At 49.4% G+C, this 22606-nt stretch overlaps 1 protein-coding gene across 5 annotated transcripts; it reads right to left on the bottom strand.

Moving 5' to 3' along the window:
- Positions 1-5: 5 nt before the first annotated feature.
- Positions 6-22250, bottom strand: ncln (nicalin). Of its 5 annotated transcripts, none has more exons than XM_084458986.1 (15): positions 21963-22250; positions 20375-20565; positions 16283-16427; positions 15017-15111; positions 14174-14254; positions 12908-13011; positions 10448-10536; positions 10091-10230; positions 9351-9577; positions 7484-7571; positions 7008-7046; positions 6134-6297; positions 5578-5631; positions 3806-3884; positions 6-1614 (listed from the first exon to the last, which is right to left on the bottom strand). In XM_084458986.1, the coding sequence occupies exons 1-15, from the start codon at positions 22135-22137 to the stop codon at positions 1552-1554; spliced, it is 1734 nt and encodes a 577-aa protein (XP_084315112.1). In that variant the 5' UTR covers positions 22138-22250; the 3' UTR covers positions 6-1551. The 5 variants fall into 5 exon arrangements, with proteins under 5 accessions (XP_084315112.1, XP_084315113.1, XP_084315114.1 ...); XM_084458987.1 differs by having other exon boundaries at positions 6134-6294; XM_084458988.1 differs by having other exon boundaries at positions 9399-9577.
- Between the last annotated feature and the right edge of the window lie 356 nt (positions 22251-22606).

Below are 22606 nucleotides of genomic sequence, written 5' to 3'. Positions count from 1 at the left end.
CAACAAATGTCATTTATTTAGTCGTTTGATGTCATCTTCAATGTGAGAATGTGTGTGGGGAAATGGGGTAGCCATGACGGTACAGCAAGGCATCGGACAACAGAGTCTCAGAGACAGGATGAGAAGGGGGTGTTAATTTCAGTGCACAGTTCAGCATCATCTGCCGAAATAAATTAAAATTCATAACTATAACCCCAGCATGAGGCTGTTGGGACAGACAGCCAGCTGAATCGGATATCAGTTCAGAGCCTCACCATAGAACTGCAGTAGCCAGTCAAGCTCCACCATGTCACGTAATACAGACTACATTAACCAACACACACACCATTGCAACACCTTTGAAGTGGGATTCAATCAAACCTGCATTGCAGCATCACCCTGGTGTCTTTGACCAGAAACTCCATCCTACGTACTCAAATACAGCATCTTAAGCTGTCTTTAAACCGTTAAAGGTCACATTCAGCCAACACACTTCTACACATCACACCGCCTGCCTGCCTGTCTCAGGTCTTTAGACGATAAGGAGAGACTACCTGCTTGTCTCTCTCTCTCAGGCCTCTGGGTGATTGCTGCGTTGCATATAGGTCAGTGGATAACTGGTATTGGCCGACACATTTCAGATTGTTGATTGATTTAAAGGTTAATTGATCTGTAGGGGTTGAGTGAATCATTTGTTTCACATTCTAAAAAAGACATCTTGGAAAGTTCAAAGCAAGTCACTCATTAAAGCCACAGAGAGACAGTGAATGAGCCAACATGTCCACACAGAGGTGGGAACTGCTAAATGCATCAATTGGCTTTTATCTTCCGTCATGTTTGTCATGTCTGTCTTGAAACATAGTGGTTATCTGGACATACAGGGAGGTGAGGCTCAATATTCTAGATTCAGGCTCTCGTCATTCACCGACGTCTCCAGTTCCCTTCACAAGGCAGTCAATCTTCTACACACTAGTTCACAATGAATTTCAATGGCTTACGCTAAATTGTAGGGTTAGAGGGGTTAAGTGAATCTATTGTGGAAGTCCAATCTCCAGGCCGTGCTACCACAGGCCGCTGTGTAGATCCTACTGCTCTCGCTGGAGGGGACGGTCACAGATGAAATTGTATCTGAAATACCCTTTCAAATACTTGGGAGTATTTGCTTGAGCCTGGCTGGGCGGAGTCAAGCTGAAAGGCGGGGCTTAAGGACTCGCTTGTACCATTCTTGTGGGCCAGGCAAGTTCAATCAAGCACAGATCAAAGTATTTGAAAGGATTTCCAATAGTGCCAACCAGATCTGATGGCAACTTTGGAAATATGGGGTCATAAACACACAGCTCAAAGCATGGATTCAGCATTCAGCCGATAGAGAGAAATGTTCTGACATCTTTTCATTTTCAAAGAGAGAGAAAGAGAGATGGGCTGGCTTAGAAACCTGTAGAGAGAGAGGGAGGGAGAGAGAGAGAGAGAGGGAGAGAGAGAGAAGCTTGGTGTAGCTCCTCTGGGTTTGCTGGAGCTCGCTGACGCTGCGAGGAAAGGGGAGGGGTCTGGAGGACAGGAAGTGGGAGTGGCTTAATGCTGCTTGGTCTTGGGCTGGGTGATTCTACGCACGACGCTGTACAGAATTCCAAAGTGCTGAAAGACCAAAGAAGAGAGATGGAGCAAGTTAACCAACATCCCTGTCACACAGTCATTAACTGTCAACCAACATCACTGTCACACGGTCATTAACTGTCACTCAGACACACACGGTCATAAACTGTGAACCAACATCAGTCAGTCACACGGTCATTAACTGTGAACCAACATCACTCAGTCACACAGTCATTAACTGTCAATCAACATCACTCAGTCACACAGTCATTCACTGTCCACTAACATCACTCAGTCAGTCATTAACTGTGAACCAACATCAGTCAGTCACACGGTCATTCACTATGAACCAACATCACTCAGTCACACGGTAATTCACTATGAACCAACATCAGTCAGTCACACGGTAATTCACTGTGAACCAACATCACTCAGTCACACGGTCATTAACTGTGAACCAACATCACTCAGACACACGGTCATTCACTATGAACCAACATCACTCAGTCACACAGTAATTCACTGTGAACCAACATCACTCAGTCACACGGTCATTAACTGTCAACCAACATCACTCAGTCACACGGTAATTCACTGTGAACCAACATCACTCAGTCACACGGTAATTCACTGTGAACCAACATCACTCAGTCACACGGTAATTCACTGTGAACCAACATCACTCAGTCACACGGTCATTAACTGTCAACCAACATCACTCAGTCACACAGTCATTAACTGTCAACCAACATCACTCAGTCACACAGTCATTCACTATGAACCAACATCACTCAGTCACACGGTAATTCACTGTGAACCAACATCACTCAGTCACACGGTAATTCACTGTGACCCAACATCACTCAGTCACACGGTAATTCACTGTGAACCAACATCACTCAGTCACACGGAAATTCACTATGAACCAACATCACTGAGTCACACACGGTCATTAACTATCAACCAACATCACTCAGTCACACGGTCATTAACTGTCCACCAACATCACTCAGTCACACGGTCATTAACTGTGAACCAACATCACTCAGTCACACAGTCATTAACTGTGAACCAACATCACTCAGACACACACGGTCATTAACTGTGAACCAACATCACTCAGTCACACAGTCATTAACTGTGAACCAACATCACAGTCACACGGTCAATAAAGCTTTGATTGATTGATTAACTGTCAACCAACATCACTCAGTCATTAACTGTCAACCAACATCACTCAGTCACACGGTGATTAACTGTGAACCAACATCACTCAGTCACACGGTCATTAACTGTCAACTAACATCACTCAGTCACACGGTCATTAACTGTGAACCAACATCACTCAGTCACACGGTCATTAACTGTGAACCAACATCACTCAGTCACACGGTCATTAACTGTGAACCAACATCACTCAGACACACACGGCCATTAACTGTGAACCAACATCACTCAGACACACACGGTCATTAACTGTGAACCAACATCACTCAGACACACGGTAATTCACTGTGAACCAACATCACTCAGACACACACGGTCATTAACTGTGAACCAACATCACTCAGTCACACGGTAATTCACTGTGAACCAACATCACTCAGTCACACGGTCATTAACTGTGAACCAACATCACTCAGTCACACGGTCATTAACTGTGAACCAACATCACTCAGTCACACGGTCATTCACTGTGAACCAACATCACTCAGACACACACGGCCATTAACTGTGAACCAACATCACTCAGACACACACGGTCATTAACTGTGAACCAACATCACTCAGACACACGGTAATTCACTGTGAACCAACATCCCTCAGTCACACGGTCATTAACTGTGAACCAACATCACTCAGTCACACGGTCATTAACTGTGAACCAACATCACTCAGTCACACAGTCATTAACTGTGAATCAACATCACTCAGTCACACGGTCATTAACTGTGAATCAACATCACTCCGTCACACGGTCATTCACTGTGAACCAACATCACTCAGTCACACAGTCATTCACTGTCAAACAACATCACTCAGTCACACGGTCATTAACTGTGAATCAACATCACTCAGTCACACGGTAATTCACTGTCAACCAACATCACTCAGTCACACACGGTCATTCACTGTGAACCATAGAACTCCCAGCAGCCATTTGACTGTGCCACTATGTACTAGTGAAGTATGTTCTGTGTGCGTCTGCGTGGGTTTACCCTGCAGGACCCACCTGTATGGCCAGGTACATCACCCCCAGGTAGGCTGCGATGCACACAGCCAGTAGCAGGTCAAAGATGGCTGGCTTTACTCTGGTGGAGGGCACACACACGCACGGGTGAGGAAGGTCAACTCACGATTGGTCGACATCAGCATCGGGTGTTTAATGTTCTCCCAACTACTATAAACAAAGTGCCAACCGCCGTTTGCTTCACAATACAGAGGTCAGATTTCTTTCCAAAACTCAAGTAAACACGACGCACGGTTGTTTTACGTCCGTTACGTAATTTACGATTTACCACCTTTTTTTAACGTTTCACCATCAAGAAGAACAGCGCAGGTCATTTTTTATTTCTGATTATTATGAGTTTTCCGCATAGAGATGCATTGTTCAAGAGAGAATCGCGATGCATCCAAGAATCGATTTTTTCCCCAACCCCTAGTGTTCATGGTCTGGTTTGAGACCAGTCTGTATGTGTTATGGTCTGTATGAGACCAGTCTGTATGTGTTCATGGTCTGTTGAGACCAGTCTGTATGTGTTATGGTCTGGTTTGAGACCAGTCTGTATGTGTTATGGTCTGTTTGAGACCAGTCTGTATGTGTTATGGTCTGGTTTGAGACCAGTCTGTGTGTTATGGTCTGTTTGAGACCAGTCTGTATGTGTTATGGTCTGTTTGAGACCAGTCTGTATGTGTTATGGTCTGGTTTGAGACCAGTCTGTATGTGTTATGGTCTGTTTGAGACCAGTCTGTATGTGTTATGGTCTGGTTTGAGACCAGTCTGTATGTGTTATGGTCTGTATGAGACCAGTCTGTATGTGTTCATGGTCTGTTGAGACCAGTCTGTATGTGTTATGGTCTGGTTTGAGACCAGTCTGTATGTGTTATGGTCTGTTTGAGACCAGTCTGTATGTGTTATGGTCTGGTTTGAGACCAGTCTGTGTGTTATGGTCTGTTTGAGACCAGTCTGTATGTGTTATGGTCTGTTTGAGACCAGTCTGTATGTGTTATGGTCTGGTTTGAGACCAGTCTGTATGTGTTATGGTCTGTTTGAGACCAGTCTGTATGTGTTATGGTCTGTTTGAGACCAGTCTGTGTGTGTTATGGTCTGGTTTGAGACCAGTCTGTATGTGTTATGGTCTGTTTGAGACCAGTCTGTATGTGTTATGGTCTGTTTGAGACCAGTCTGTGTGTGTTATGGTCTGTTTGAGACCAGTCTGTATGTGTTATGGTCTGGTTTGAGACCAGTCTGTATGTGTTATGGTCTGTTTGAGACCAGTCTGTATGTGTTATGGTCTGTTTGAGACCAGTCTGTGTGTGTTATGGTCTGGTTTGAGACCAGTCTGTATGTGTTATGGTCTGTTTGAGACCAGTCTGTGTGTGTTATGGTCTGTTTGAGACCAGTCTGTATGTGTTATGGTCTGTTTGAGACCAGTCTGTGTGTGTTATGGTCTGTTTGAGACCAGTCTGTATGTGTTATGGTCTGGTTTGAGACCAGTCTGTATGTGTTATGGTATGTTTGAGACCAGTCTGTGTGTTATGGTCTGGTTTGAGACCAGTCTGTATGTGTTCATGGTCTTGTTTGTGACCAGTCTGTATGTGTTATGGTCTGTTTGAGACCAGTCTGTATGTGTTCATGGTCTGTGAGACCAGTCTGTATGTGTTCATGGTCTGGTTTGAGACCAGTCTGTGTGTTATGGTCTGGTTTGAGACCAGTCTGTATGTGTTATGGTCTTTGAGACCAGTCTGTATGTGTTATGGTCTGTTTGAGACGTGACCACCCACCTGTATGCGTTCATGGTCTGTTTGAGCTGGTCGTAGAACACGAACTCTGGATCCCTGGGGAGGAGAGGGGAGAACACACACCTGTTACCCCACCTCACCCACCTGTTACCCCACCTCACCCACCTGTTACCCCATCTCACCCCTGTTACCCCACCCACCTGTTACCCCACCTCACCCGCCTGTTACCCCATCTCACCCCCGTTACCTCACCCACCTGTTACCCCACCTCACCCGCCTGTTACCTCACCTCACCCACCTGTTACCCCACCTCACCCACCTGTTACCCCATCTCACCCCCGTTACCTCACCCACCTGTTACCCCATCTCACCCCCGTTACCTCACCCACCTGTTACCCCACCTCACCCGCCTGTTACCTCACCTCACCCACCTGTTATGTACTCGCTCTATGGACAGTTGTTCCTCACCAAGACTCCCTGAGGTACATGTAGCTAGATGAGCTTCCTCTGCAGGTGTGTGTGTTTCTGTCACCTTCCTCTAAAGGTGTGTGTGTTTCTGTCACCTTCCTCTGCAGGTGTGTGTGTTTCCTCCTCTAACCTCTTGTCAGCCTTGACGTAGTGGCGCCGGACGTCTTTGAGGTGGCGTCCCATGTGGTACTCCAGGGTGCTGACCACACTGCTGTCCTTGTCCACCAGCTGAGCTGCTCTGGGCTGGGCCGTCAGCCAGTCCACCACCGACGACAGCTGCTCCTCCTGCACCTGCTGGGGGCACGGGTGGGGTGGGGAGAGGGGAAGGAGGAGAGAGGAGAGGGGGAGGAGGAGAGAGGGAGGAGGAGAGAGGAGAGGGGGAGGAGGAGAGAGGAGAGGGGGAGGAGGAGAGAGGAGGAAGCTACATAAAGCCAGCCGGCCAGGGCTCACTTTTAAACCCAGCGGGGTGGAAGACAACCTTCGTGCGTTGTGAGTATTTTGACATTTCTGTGCTACACTTTATCAAGGAGTTTTGAATTTTTGACCAGGCGGACTTAAATTAATCTGACGAATTTGCTGCCATAGCATAAGGGACTGCGTATACCAGACTGATAGTAACACAGACTGCGTGTACCAGACTGATAGTAACACAGCCTGCGTATACCAGACTGATAGTAACACAGACTGCGTATACCAGACTGATAGTAACACAGCCTGCGTATACCAGACTGATAGTAACACAGACTGCGTATACCAGACTGATAGTAACACAGACTGCGTATACCAGACTGATAGTAACACAGACTGCGTGTACCAGACTGATAGTAACACAGACTGCGTGTACCAGACTGATAGTAACACAGACTGCGTATACCAGACTGATAGTAACACAGACTGCGTATACCAGACTGATAGTAACACAGACTGCGTGTACCAGACTGATAGGAACACAGACTGAGATGGGCTAAGCTGCTAATGACCAGCAGGACAGGTCAGCCACTCACCATCTGTTCAGTGAAGATCTGCAGGTCTCCTGGGGCACCCTGAAACACACACACACACACGCACACACACACACACACACACACACACACACACACACACACACACACACACACACACACACACACACACACACACACACACACACACACACACACACACACACACACACACACACACACACACACACACACACACGCACACGCACACGCACACAGGCACACGCACACACACACACACACGCACACACACAGGTCAGTCATACCCACTGGGCAGGCTGGCACAGCCACACACTAATCAGAAGAGAATAATCAATATTAAAACTGGACTGAAATGAATACATTTTCAAATAGAAATGGTGGTCGGGGAGCACAGACCTCCACCCAGTTCTCCACATGTAGCATATGATGCGTCTATGTGACGGGGATGTGTGTGTGTGAGTGTTAATGTGTGTGTGTGTGTGTGTGTGTGTGTGTACCTTCTCAGTGAGGTTGTATATGACTCTGGCTAGAGCCTCGGCTATCAGCTTGGTGTTCCTCCCCAGCTTCCTCACGTCCACGTGAGGCCTAAACACACACACACACACACACACACGCAGATAAACAACAACAACAACAACAGTTAGCTGAGCTACAGACGGTGGTAGTGGAGGAGAGGGTTACTGAACACACGGAGGCCCCATAGGGAACAGGACAGGATGGAGAGCTCCTCAGAGCTGGGATGGAGATCTTCACACACGTTTACATGGAGTGAAGCAGTGACACAGACCAGACAGATGGTGGCGCTGCTACACGGGGTGGTGGATGGGCAGGTTGGCAGGAGAGGAGGGGTGGTATGTACAGCAGCCTTGGGGTGGGGTAGGGTAGGGTGTCTGGGGGGGTATCTAGTATCTATAGAAGTGTTGAGGGCGGGGTAGGGTAGGGTGTCTGGGGGGGTATCTATAGAAGTGTTGGGGGTGGGGTGGGGGTAGGGTGTCCGGGGGGGTATCTATAGCAGTGTTGAGGGCGGGGTAGGGTAGGGTGTCTGGGGGGGTATCTATAGCAGTGTTGGGGGTGGGGTAGGGTAGGGTGTCCGGGGGGGTATCTATAGAAGTGTTGAGGGTGGGGTAGGGTAGGGTGTCCGGGGGGGTATCTATAGAAGTGTTGAGGGCGGGGTAGGGTAGGGTGTCCTGGGGGGGGGTATCTATAGCAGTGTTGAGGGTGGGGTAGGGTAGGGTGTCCGGGGGGGTATCTATAGCAGTGTTGGGGGTGGGGTAGGGTAGGGTGTCTGGGGGGGGTATCTATAGCAGTGTTGGGGGTGGGGTAGGGTAGGGTGTCCGGGGGGGTATCTATAGCAGTGTTGGGGGTGGGGTAGGGTAGGGTGTCTGGGGGGGGTATCTATAGCAGTGTTGGAGGTGGGGTAGGGTAGGGTGTCCGGGGGGGTATCTATAGCAGTGTTGGGGGTGGGGTAGGGTAGGGTGTCTGGGGGGGTATCTATAGAAGTGTTGGGGGTGGGGTAGGGTAGGGTGTCTGGGGGGGGTATCTATAGCAGTGTTGAGGGTGGGATAGGGTAGGGTGTCAGGGGGGGGTATCTATAGAAGTGTTGGGGGTGGGGTGGGGTAGGGTGTCTGGGGGGGGTATCTATAGCAGTGTTGAGGGTGGGATAGGGTAGGGTGTCAGGGGGGGGTATCTATAGCAGTGTTGGGGTGGGGTGGGGTAGGGTGTCCGGGGGGGGGGTATCTATAGCAGTGTTGAGGGTAGGGTAGGGTAGGGTGTCCGGGGGGGGGGTATCTATAGCAGTGTTGGGGTGGGGTAGGGTAGGGTGTCAGGGGGGGTATCTATAGCAGTGTTGAGGGTAGGGTAGGGTGTCTGGGGGGGGTATCTATAGCAGTGTTGAGGGTGGGGTAGGGTAGGGTGTCAGGGGGGGTATCTATAGCAGTGTTGAGGGCGGGGTAGGGTAGGGTGTCTGGGGGGGGGGGTATCTATAGCAGTGTTGGGGTGGGGTAGGGTAGGGTGTCCGGGGGGGGGGTATCTATAGCAGTGTTGAGGGTAGGGTAGGGTAGGGTGTCCGGGGGGGGGGTATCTATAGCAGTGTTGAGGGTAGGGTAGGGTGTCTGGGGGGGGTATCTATAGCAGTGTTGAGGGCGGGGTAGGGTAGGGTGTCTGGGGGGTATCTATAGCAGTGTTGAGGGCGGGGTAGGGTAGGGTGTCTGGGGGGGGGGGGTATCTATAGAAGTGTGGAGGGTGGGGTAGGGTAGGGTGTCCGGGGGGGGGGGTATCTATAGCAGTGTTGGGGGTGGGGTTAGGGTACCAGGTAGGTGGGGGGGTGGAGGTGAGGTCTGAGGTAGACCGCAGTAACAAACCCACCCAGCAGGGGGCTCTCCCGCTCCGTGGCGAGAGGAGGGGGACACTGACCGCACGTCCATGATGCTGGAGCGCTGCGCCCGGCGGTGGCTGGACAGGTGGGACAGGGTGAAGGCGGGCAGGCGGCGGATCCCGAAGCGCTCGTGCTCCCACGCCAGCGTGTCGTCCGCCAGGTTGATCTTCTTGTGGACCATGGAGAACTTGACCTCCGGGTACTGGTTGGACGCCACCTGGGGAGAGACGGGGTCGACGGGGTCGGGGGTGAGAGGGCGAACCACGCAGAACCTGATCTCTGCAGTACTGACTAGACGCCACCTGTGGGGTGGGGCGGAGTAGGCTCATGGTTGGGGTCAGGGGCTAGAGGTCAACTGTGGAGAACTTGAGAACTTGGAGAGGGAGAGAGTAAGAGAGAGAGGGGGGAGAGATCAAGGGAGAGAGATGGAGACAGAGAGGGGGAGAGAGAGGAGAGAGATGGAGAGAGAGGGAGAGAGGAGGGAGGAGAGAGGGAGGAGAGATGGAGGGAGAGAGATCGAGATGGACGGAGAAAGAGAAGGAGAGAGAGAGGGTGAGAGAGAGGGTGGGTGGAGGCAGAGAGAGAGGGGGGAAAATGGAGGGGGAGATGGAGGGTAAGATAAGAGAGAGAGAGGGGGGAAAATGGAGGGAGAGATGGAGGGTGAGATAAGAGAGAGAGAGGGAGAGAGATGGGAGGGAGAGACATGGAGGGAGAGCGTGGGGGCGTGTACCAGCTCCAGCTCCTTGAGCAGGGTGTGCTGGGGTGTCCCCTCTTTCGGAGGCTTGGACACGTGGAGGTGCAGCTCGTCACTGTTCCCCAGGGTGTCCAGACACAAGACGAACACCACGTTGTCCTGCAGGAGGCTGGAGTCTGGGGGCGGGGACAGGGGACAGGGGAGGGGACAATTAGAACCAAACATTCACCGTGCCATTAGGAAGGACCACCCTAAACATTAAAAAAATTCCATTAAAGTAAAATTCCATTAGTAAAATTCCATTTTACTTCTTCCCACCAGAGGTATCATCTCCAACCCCGAAACCCACAGTCCTGCAGCAGACTTCCCGGGTCACAGGCGCTGTGGACCTACCTGTGTGGTCCAGGTTGTCCTCTAGCCAGCGCTTGGTGCCCTGGTAGTTGAACTTCCCTCCTCCAGACATGAAGAACAGCAGGTTGTATCTGGAGAGAGATAGACCCCCCAGTCAGAGACTCAGGCCGAATCCCATTTCTCATCTTCACCCCTACCCCTTGCCCCTTGGAACAAAGTGTCAAGGGGCTAGTGGGTTGAAATCGTCCCCTATGAAATGGGACACCCCTTCACGACCGATAGGTCATCAGTACAGTAGGTCCTCTACTGTAATCTGTAATCTTGAGCGGTAACTCAAAACGCCAGCGTGTAACCCAGGCCTCAGTCTGCATGGAGCAGTAACACGTGTAACCCAGGCCTGTCTGCATGGTGCAGTAACACGTGTAACCCAGGCCTCAGTCTGCATGATGCAGGAACACGTGTAACCCAGGCCTCAGTCTGCATGGAGCAGGAGCACGCGTAACCCAGGCCTGTCTGCATGGAGCAGTAACACGTGTAACCCAGGCCTCAGTCTGCATGGTGCAGTAACACGTGTAACCCAGGCCTCAGTCTGCATGGAGCAGGAGCACGCGTAACCCAGGCCTGTCTGCATGGAGCAGTAACACGTGTAACCCAGGCCTGTCTGCATGGAGCAGGAGCACGTGTAACCCAGGCCTCAGTCTGCATGGAGCAGGAGCACGTGTAACCCAGGCCTCAGTCTGCATGGTGCAGTAACACGTGTAACCCAGGCCTCAGTCTGCATGGTGCAGTAACACGTGTAACCCAGGCCTCAGTCTGCATGATGCAGGAACACGTGCAGCAACTTCGCTGCTGGACTGAAGTTAAAAGTACGGGTGTCACTCATATGCTATCAAAGGGGGGAAACGCAACATGGAAGTGTGTCAAAATGAGGGACAGTCATGTATAAATCAGCCTTAAAACAATGTTGTGCTAATTTTTATGCTCGTTATAAAGAAAAGCTCTACATTGACACGACATGAAACAAATATAATACACTGGTTATCATAGGAATCTTTATTAACGAAGAAAATATTAGGCTACATTTGTGGTTCTCTTTGGCTCAGACTAACTGACAAAACAGACCAGGGACATCCGAGCCAGCGGCAAGTTTCTAAAGGGCTGGCCGAAATAAGGCTGTCCTCAGTGGACCAACCATGAGTGCTGACCCCCCCCCCAGGTCATCTTGATGACCGATGGCTTGCTCCGGAAACGTCAAGAGCAAAATTTTCAAATTGGCTCCATCTTCAACTACATTACTGGCTGAGTGTTATGGCGTCTAAGTCAGTACATGAATGCTGTTATAAACCTCTGCATCATGTACGGGCACCGAAAGGAAACGGGCTGCACTTCACAGGACTTCCACATCCGATCTGACCCTGGCGCAACACTGACTTCCTCTCCTCCTCTTCTCTCATCTCCCCTCCCCTAACACTGACTTCCTCTCCTCTTCTCATCTCCCCTCCTCCAACACTGACTTCCTCTCCTCTCCTCTCCTCTCCTCTCCTCTCCTCTCCTCTCCTCTCCTCTCCTCTCCTCTCCTCTCCTCTCCCCTCCCCTAACACTGACTTCCTCCTCTCCTCTCCTCTCGTCTCCCCTCCCCTAACACTGACTTCCTCTCCTCCTCTTCTCTCATCTCCCCTCCCCTAACACTGACTTCCTCTCCTCTTCTCATCTCCCCTCCTCCAACACTGACTTCCTCTCCTCTCCTCTCCTCTCCTCTCCTCTCCTCTCCTCTCCTCTCCTCTCCTCTCCTCTCCTCTCCTCTCCTCTCCTCTCCTCTCCTCTCCTCTCCTCTCCCCTAACACTGACTTCCTCCTCTCCTCTCCTCTCGTCTCCCCTCCCCTAACACTGACTTCCTCTCCTCCTCTTCTCTCATCTCCCCTCCCCTAACACTGACTTCCTCTCCTCTTCTCATCTCCCCTCCTCCAACACTGACTTCCTCTCCTCTCCTCTCCTCTCCTCTCCTCTCCTCTCCTCTCCTCTCCTCTCCTCTCCTCTCCTCTCCTCTCCTCTCCTCTCCTCTCCTCTCCTCTCCTCTCCCCTCCCCTAACACTGACTTCCTCCTCTCCTCTTCTCTCATCTCCCCTCCCCCAACACCGACTTCCTCTCAACCTCCTGTCCAATCAGCACAAGACGGTACGGTACTTAAGCGCAGTTACAGCGAGTTCACTAAAGAGCACTCCATCTCCTTCATTGACTATCTGATACACTCACACACACAATTGATCCTCAAGTCAGGTGAGGAACACTGTAGTTACTGTAGATGAAGGAATGCATTCTCTGTCCCACTACATGAGTATAACTGACCTCAGTAAGTGTCTGACTCTCCGTCGGCGACTGGGGTTGAAAGTAGGGATGGGTATCGACTCAAATTTCAAGAATCGATTCGATTCCGATTCACAAGGTTGAGAATGGACAACCATAAACAGTGTGTGTGTGTGTGTGTGTGTGTGAGAGTCTCACCCGGCATGCGTCCTCTTGTAAGTGTAGAGCCTGGAGAACAGGCGTGCCAGCTCCAGAAGCATGGATACACCACTACCGTTAGAATCTGCTCCATACGACAGCCACTGGAACACAGGAACACACACACCTGAAACCCGGTGCGTTCGTGTGGCTCCAGCGTGTGCGTCTGACACCGCAGCACATCATTCACAACAGCTACCTGGGGGCGTTTCTAACAACATCTAAAATGACTCTAACTTTCAGCTGGTGGTTGAACACACCCCTCACCTCAACATCTAAACTGACTCTCTAACTTTCAGCTGGTGGTTGAACACACCCCTCACCTCAACATCTAAACTGACTCTCTAACTTTCAGCTGGTGGTTGAACACACCCCTCACCTCAACATCTAAACTGACTCTCTAACTTTCAGCTGGTGGTTGAACACACCCCTCACCTCAACATCTAAACTGACGGTAGGTTTCAGCTGGTGGTTGAACACACCCCTCACCTCAACATCTAAACTGACTCTGTAACTTTCAGCTGGTGGTTGAACACACCCCTCACCTCAACATCTAAACTGATGGTAGGTTTCAGCTGGTGGTTGAACACACCCCTCACCTCAACATCTAAACTGACGGTAGGTTTCAGCTGGTGGTTGAACACGCCCCTCACCTCAACATCTAAACTGACTCTGTAACTTTCAGCTGGTGGTTGAACACACCCCTCACCTCAACATCTAAACTGATGGTAGGTTTCAGCTGGTGGTTGAACACACCCCTCACCTCAACATCTAAACTGACTCTGTAACTTTCAGCTGGTGGTTGAACACACCCCTCACCTCAACATCTAAACTGACGGTAGGTTTCAGCTGGTGGTTGAACACACCCCTCACCTCAACATCTAAACTGATGGTAGCTTTCAGCTGGTGGTTGAACACACCCCTCACCTCAAGCGCAGTGATGTTGCCATGTGATTGGCTTTTCAACATGCTTACTTATTACAGCCTAAAGAGGAGACGGGGGCTAAACAGGCCTGTGGTGTTGGACCCTAACTTTACAATTTTCCATGGCTTTCCAAATATTTCCAGCTGGACATTTCATGCGTTTGCCATGCATTCTCCTATGACTTGAAAACCAGTCTATGAATTTCCAGGACGCGTGAGAACCGAGTGGGAGGTAGAGGGTAGTTAGAGGTAGAGTGGGGGGTAGTAAGAAGTAGAGTGTGTGTGTGTGGGGGGGGGGTAGCCAGAGATAGAGTGTGGTGGTGGGGGGGGGGGGTAGCCTACCGGAGCGATCCCGAAGGAGTCGTAGTGAGCCACCAGGACGATGGTGGGCAGGTCCTCTCCTCCCACCCCCGCCAGACGACCCTGCGCCAGACAGACGAGGTCAGAGGTCAGATCACACACGGGACGACAACAACTGAGTCTGATGGCATCTAAAAACACACACTACACTACATGAGTTAACGGTTGGAGGCAGAATAATTTCTTTTGTCTAGATATTTCAGTAGCAGTATTTGTGATTCATATTGGTATGGAGGGTATGAGAGCTAGGTGGGACACTTGTGAATCCAACTTGAAAAACTTTGACTCCTTGAACCCCGACTGACCTAAATGATCAAGACTGGTGTGTGTGTGGGTTCAAGATGGTTTGTTTGTGTAGGACTCAGACTCGTGGTCTCTGAGGAAATCTAGAGTTAGTATGTCTCTCTGATCCACTGCAGCATGGCTAAGCACATCTAACCCCCCTAGGCTTAACACCCTGCTTAGAAACACACACAACACACACACACACACTCACACACACACACACACACACACACACACACACACACACACACACACACACACACACACACACACACACACACACACACACACACACACACACACACACACACACACACACACACACACACACACAGTGCAGAATGCCTCACCCATTAACAGACTGAAACCTTCTCAGACACAGAGAGAGGGTGTTGGGATAACATGCAAAGTCCCACAGGTACATAATCATTACAAAGAGTTCAGCCTGTGTGTGTGTGTCTGTGTGCAAGTGTGTGCATGTGTGTATGCACAGTATGTGTGCGTGCATGTGTGTGTGCGTCCCGTCACAGGGGTCCTCACCTCCAGGCTGGTGATGGCCCAGTCAGTGACAGCTTTGCTCTGGGCTCCGCTGGTCACCATTTGGAAGCCGTTGGCCGTGGCTGTATGCAGCAGGACTGTGGAGACAAGACAACAGTCTGTTACTGCCCCTCTAGAGACAGAGCGAGTCTGTTACTGCCCCTCTAGAGACAGAGCAAGTCTGTTACTGCCCCTCTAGAGACAGAGCGAGTCTGTTACTGCCCCTCTGGAGACAGAGCGAGTCTGTTACTGCCCCTCTAGAGACAGAGCGACGGTCTGTTACTGCCCCTCTGGACACAAGACAACAGTCTGTTACTGCCCCTCTGGACACAAGACAACAGTCTGTTACTGCCCCTCTGGACACAGAGCAACAGTCTGTTACTGCCCCTCTAAAGACAAGACAACAGTCTGTTACTGCCCATTTAGAGACAAGACAAGTCTGTTACTGCCCCTCTGGAGACAGAGCAAGTCTGTTACTGCCCCTCTAGAGACAGAGCATGTCTGTTACTGCCCCTCTGGAGACAGAGCAAGTCTGTTACTGCCCCTCTGGAGACGGAGCAAGTCTGTTACTGCCCCTCTGGAGACAGAGCAAGTCTGTTACTGCCCCTCTAGAGACAGAGCAAGTCTGTTACTGCCCCTCTAGAGACAGAGCAAGTCTGTTACTGCCCCTCTAGAGACAGAGCAGGTCTGTTACTGCCCCTCTGGAGACAGAGCAAGTCTGTTACTGCCCCTCTAGAGACAGAGCAAGTCTGTTACTGCCCCTCTAGAGACAGAGCAAGTCTGTTACTGCCCCTCTAGAGACAGAGCAAGTCTGTTACTGCCCCTCTGGAGACAGAGCAAGTCTGTTACTGCCCCTCTGGAGACAGAGCAAGTCTGTTACTGCCCCTCTGGAGACAGAGCAAGTCTGTTACTGCCCCTCTGGAGACAGAGCAAGTCTGTTACTGCCCCTCTGGAGACAGAGCAAGTCTGTTACTGCCCCTCTGGAGACAGAGCAAGTCTGTTACTGCCCCTCTGGAGACAGAGCAAGTCTGTTACTGCCCCTCTGGAGAGCTGTGGGGACCTGACTGGTGTACACTACGTACAGTAGCAACTAGGGTTGGGCGATGTGTGCTGAAATATGACATCACGATGTGGCCATCCAAACAGCTATTGTTTCTAAAGACGTTTCTAAAGATCATATAAAGATTTTAGGCAAGATTTCCATTTGTCAGGTTCAAGGCTCGAGGGTAGAAGGTTAAAGTTCAAGTTAAGTCCAGCGGCCATTCCTACCTTCGGCAGCGGAGGAGGAGTCCTGCGAGGAGGAGGAGGTGAGCGTCTGGGCGTAGATGGACAGCAGCTCCTCGTCCTCCAGGGCGAAGTACACCGGCACGATGGTCTCCGTGGCCAGCATCTCGGGCTCCAGCTCCATGAACTGCTGTTAGAGACGAGGGGAGGAACCAACACCAGCCTGGTAAAACCACCACAGTCCACACCACTGACCACACCACAGTCCACACCACTGACCACAAATAACACATGACTCAACGCTAGGGCTGGGACGACGCGTCGACTTAGTCGACGTAATCGACTACGCCAATACGTCGACTTGCGTAATGTGCGTCGATGCGTCGCAAATAAACAACATGGCTGCGACCAGCGGGGCTCTTTGTGAAGACAGCCGCAAGATAGCACCGTAAGTCACCGTTGTATTTCTGTTCACTTTTCTGGCCGTGTATGAGTGAAAAATGGATAGCTACGAGCTAATGTTACACAAGCAATGTAGCTCACCACAGTTTGTATGTCTTCTGGTGTTAGTAACGTTAGCTATGGAGCTGGCTAGCTACGGTAGCCTGTTGTCATTGTGGTGCTCGCACCTAAATGGCTACGTTAGCATCAAGTTAGCTAATCATAACATAGCAGCGAGAGTAACGTTAGCTAGCCATGTAGCTACTAGCTAGCTATGTGTTGTGGTGATGGACAGACTTCTAAATGGCCATGTTGGCATTCAAGTTGGCTAAACATAGCAGTGAGGTGGAGGTTAAGGGGTTCCTCACATGATAAGAGATGTGTGCTTTGCGCGAGGTAGGGCGCAGAGCGGTTTGTTTACAAGCACATGTTGCTAGGCAACAGGGAAGCTACCGGAGCTTTTGAAGAACGGTGTGCTAAAATCTCCGAAAACAGAGGTTATTTGGATAAACTGACCACATATTGGTAATCTACATGGTTACTTTCTCGCCTGAGAAAACATTAAAACTAGTCTTATTTTTAAATATGCCACTATTAGCATTAGCTATTTAATTAACTAATGTGCTTAATATTTTCAGGAGGCAAAGCAGTGTGGAGGACTTTTTCCACAAAAAGAACACAACTCCATGCACACCCCAGATGGCTGCTCAGCTTTCTAACTGCATCTTACAGATGATCGTCAAGGACATGAGACCTGTTGCTATTGTGGAGGGTCAAGGCTTCCGTGAGATGATCAACACATTTCACCCAGGGTATACACTTCCCTCCAGGCACCACTTCACAAATTTGATGGAGAAGAAAGAAAGAAAGAGATGTGGACATGCTCACATTCCTCCACAGTAATGCCTAAGGTGGAGGGGGGAGAAGGGAGAGAGGGGGGGAGAGAGCGAAGGGGGGAGGGCGAGAGAGAGAAGGGGGCAGGGGGAGAGAGGGGAGCGCACGAGAGGGGGAGGGGGAGAGAGGAGCGCAGGAGAGAAGGGGGAGAGGGAGCGAGGGAGAGAGGAGCGCAGGAGGAGAGAGAAGGGGAGAGGGGAGGAGACGAGGGAGAGGGGGAGAGAGGAGCGTGTGGGAGAGAGGTGCGCGGGGGAGGGGGAGAGAGAAGAGGAGGCAGGAGGAGAGAGAGAAGAGGAGGGGGGGAGAGAGAGGAGCGTGGGAGGGGGAGAGAGAGGAGGGGGAGAGCAGAGAGAGGGGGAGAATGTTATATTGTTACTGAGATCGTTATTGTTACTGAGAGTTATAGTTACGGTATTCCGGTTAGAATTGCACTCGAATTGCACTAATTAGAGGATTTTATGTTGGTATTTATTTTGGTATTCGTCCTGAAAATGACTTGAACTTGCCTACTGCATTACTTGCACTTTTCCTTTTATTTGAAGTTAACTTTTATATTTTATAATATTATATTTTATGTTGGACTGTAAGACAGAGAGGATTTTTTTTTGTTGTGGAATATTGCCCTGCAGTGCAGAAGCATAATTTATATATTTGTACAGGAATAATTGAATAAAATACTGAAATGTTAATAAGAGACGTTTTTGACATTTATTTGGGGAAAATTAAGTGATATATTAATCGAACAGTAAAAAAATAATCGTTAGAATAATCGTTAAATTAGTCGTTAGATTAATCGACTAATCGAAAAAATAATCGCTAGATTAATCGTTAGAAAAATAGTCGTTAGGGACAGCCCTACTCAACGCAAAAGGAGCAGTTTAATCCAACATTAACTCCATCTCTCCATCAAAATACATAAGGTGAATGTCCTGAGGGCCAATTGTGGGCTCTCGTTCAAATTCACACACCAATGGCGGCAAGCTGCCAGGCAAGGTGCCGGCCTGCTCGCTGGGAGCAATGTGGGGTTCAGTGTCTTTGCTCAAGGACACTTCAACATGTGGACAAGAGGGAACCTGGATTCGAACCATCGGCCCGCTCTACCTCCTGAGCCAGTTGCTGCCCCCTGTGTGGGTGAAGGGAGACAGAACATCACTCCCTACTGGACCCCTGAGACTCTGGCTGAGCTGGTTCTGTTCTGAGTGGACTCACACACAGGACTGACACAGGAGATCACTGCACTACACAGCCAAGTCAGGTAATGCATGCGTGTGTGTGAGAGAGAGATCAGAGTTCCATATCCCTTGTTCATTTGGAGAATCTGTTGGCGTGGAGTAGCCCGTTCCAAATCCCATTATCAATAGGTTTTGTTTGTTCTTACTTAATCTGTTTGTCCCCATCTACTGTAACACTGTTACTGTCCATATGTCTGTCTGCACTTGACCTCTTAGCATCACCGAATGGTTGCCGTGTGTGTGTGTGTGTGTGTGTGTGTGTGTGTGTGTGTGTGTTTATGGTAAATGAAAGGGTGTAAGTGGATTAGACAGAATCTTAACGTTGTTTGTATGCACTGCAGGCTATATACATTTGGAACTTAGTGTGTATGTTTCCCCTGGCTGAGATAAGCAGGACCAAGAGAGTTTTATCATCATTGTATGTATTTATCAAAGACCAAAGTCTTTCAAAACCATGGACCAAGGCAGGACTAGACTTTATTTTAATATTATAATTTTTTTTATCTTATTTTAGACCACTCACCTTGGGGGCCCAACATGGGACTCCTGGTGGTTGGTGTTTTGTTTTTTCTGACTGTCCTGATCACATTTTTTAATTAATACATTTTTTTCACTTGTATATATTTATCAAATGCCATGTACCAAATTTCAGCCATGTACCAAATTTCAGCCATGTACCAAATCCAATTTCGTACAGGTGCCTGCTCTGCTCCTTCAGCCGATTGTCACATAATTGCCGTTTGACGATTATGTAATAATTGTTACGGCTCTAATAGGGGTGTTATAAAGCTTGCTGTTCATAGGAGTGCTATAAAGTCTTGTTACCTGTAGGGGTGTTATAAAGGGTAACACTGATAGAGGTGCTATAAAGCCTTCATTACCTACACTACGTCCTACTATAATGCCTTGTTACCTACACTACGTCCTGATATAAAGCCTGGTTACCTGCACTATGTCCTGATATAAAGCCTGGTTACCTGCACTATGTCCTGATATAAAGCCTGGTTACCTGCACTATGTCCTGATATAAAGCCTGGTTACCTACACTATGTCCTGATATAAAGCCTGGTTACCTGCACTATGTCCTGATATAAAGCCTGGTTACCTGCACTATGTCCTGATATAAAGCCTGGTTACCTGCACTATGTCCTGATATAAAGCCTGGTTACCTGCACTATGTCCTGATATAAAGCCTGGTTACCTGCACTATGTCCTGATATAAAGCCTGGTTACCTGCACTATGTCCTGATATGAAGCCTGGTTACCTGCACTATGTCCTGATATAAAGCCTGGTTACCTGCACTATGTCCTGATATAAAGCCTGGTTACCTGCATGTCCTGATATAAAGCCTGGTTACCTGCACTATGTCCTGATATAAAGCCTGGTTACCTGCACTATGTCCTGATATAAAGCCTGGTTACAGCCTGGTTACCTGCACTATGTCCTGATATAAAGCCTGGTTACAGCCTGGTTACCTGCACTATGTCCTGATATAAAGCCTGGTTACCTGCACTGTCCTGATATAAAGCCTGGTTACCTGCACCATGTCCTGATATAAAGCCTGGTTACCTGCACTATGTCCTGGGGCATAGTGGACATGTTCTTGGGCAGGATGATGACCACTGCGCCGGCGGACTGGCGCAGGGCCTTCTGGTACTTCTCATAGGAGAAGTCGACGAGCCGCATTATCACACAGCGGCGGCTTAGCACCTCCGCGTCCACGCTACGCGCCTCCGTGTTCAGGATGGCGTTTCTCGTACCTGGGGAGGACAAATCACACCAGAAACATCACATTATCACGATGCCCTATAGAGGACAGAAAGCAAGCCTAACATATTTGACAATATGGATGAGAAGGATGAGGACTCGTATCAATCATCTAAACAATGAAGCAACATTGTCACCACCAGGATTAACTTAATTAATCTAGTGTATATAAAAATACCTATTCATTTTATTTATACAGCACATTTAATTGTGAAAAGAATCTCAAAGTACTGAAACAATCACAGTCAGTAAGAAAAGACAGACAAAGGTAAAATACAAAAATATATACACACAACATACAAAAAGCTATTCTAAATAAAATAACCCAGAGTCTATTGCCCTCAGATTGTCAGGGAGGGCATTTCCAACGTACTGTACAAAGCTCATCACTCCTACCTGTCAGATATCTATAGATCCTAACAAAATCATGACTAGGATACTGTCCTCTTCACTGACCAACACAGGTCCCAGTCTCTGGTCCAGGCATGGTCACCATGAACTGAATGGTTTCCAAGCCCCTGGACAGTAGCTGAAACCCTGTCTACCAGTTAGCTAGCTGTAGCACGTTAGCTAGCTAGCCAGTAAACTTCCAATTAACACCAACCAACTAGCTAGCTAGCTAGCAATCATACGCAGAGTCACAGCAGCCAACATAACATTTGATTAAATGAATAAAATGCCAAATAAGGAAATGAACTGACAGCACGCTGCTTTGCTAGCTAGCATAGCTATGGAGGCGGAAGCTAAGCCAACTAGCTAGCCTAGTGCTAGCTACAATTACCCAGCTAGCTAGCTAGCCTGCTAGCTCTCACAATTACCCAGCTAGCTAGCTAGCCTGGTGCTAGCTCTCACACTTACCCAGCTAGCTAGCTAGCCTAGCCTAGCTCTCACAATCACCCAGCTAGCTAGCTAGCTTCTTGCAGTGACAACTACGTTGCAGATATGATGTCTCATGGTCTAATGATTGGACCATATTCCCAATAAATGCCCTTTTCTACCCCTGAACAGAGAGCTCTTACCGTGGGGCTGCCCCTGACCAGAGAGCTCTTACCGTAGGGCTGCCCCTGACCAGAGAGCTCTTACCGTAGGGCTGTCCCTGACCAGAGAGCTCTTACCGTAGGGCTGCCCCTGACCAGAGAGCTCTTACCGTAGGGCTGTCCCTGACCAGAGAGCTCTTACCGTAGGGCTGCCCCTGACCAGAGAGCTCTTACCGTAGGGCTGCCCCTGCAGGTCGTACTGACCAGAGCTCTTACCGTAGGGCTGTCCCTGACCAGTGAGTCTTACCGTAGGGCTGTCCCTGACCAGAGAGCTCTTACCGTAGGGCTGTCCCTGCAGGTCGTACTGACCAGTGAGTCTTACCGTAGGGCTGTCCCTGACCAGTGAGTCTTACCGTAGGGCTGTCCCTGCAGGTCGTACTGCTGCATGCGGTACACGGTGAACTCATGAGCCGCCTCGGCTGGGAGGGGAGACACTAGAATCAGCACCGCGGGGATAAAGACGATGAAAGTCAACGGAAACGATGTCTTGAACATGTTGTCGAACACCTCGCTGGCCTCCTCGAACATTTTGACGGGAGTAGTGGGGTCTAAATAGGAGAATTTGTGAGAATAACGACAAAATAACGACTAAATAACGGCCGTTGACAGCTAGCTTGGGGGTGTTAGCGTGAGCTCGCGCAGACGCAGTCGACCAACCGTCATTCTGGACCCCGGCGAGGCGCTCGAGAAGCGTGCGTGCGCGAGCCTATGGGAGAGCGTCGCGAGCCGTCACGAGCTGTCTTTTAATTTAAATTTACAGTTATGAGCACGTTATGATCATATTTTTCGCGGTATACATTTAATAATCAATTTTTACACTTTAATTGATTAATATATATGTATGATTTATATATATGTATCGAAGGTGTTTCAGGAGCCGTATAGGACACCTATTACTTGTGGTGACGTGATGCTGCTGTTCGACGCTAGAGGGCGATATTATTTCACCACCCAGTTGAATGTTGATGACGGTGCCCAACACTGACTGCTGTTGTCA

The sequence above is a fragment of the Borostomias antarcticus genome (genome assembly GCF_949987555.1).
Source record: "Borostomias antarcticus genome assembly, chromosome: 26".
NCBI classification, from domain to species: domain Eukaryota; kingdom Metazoa; phylum Chordata; class Actinopteri; order Stomiiformes; family Stomiidae; genus Borostomias; species Borostomias antarcticus.
The sequence above is the reverse complement of the archived record's forward strand: the minus strand, read 5'-3'. Positions and strand labels throughout refer to the sequence as shown.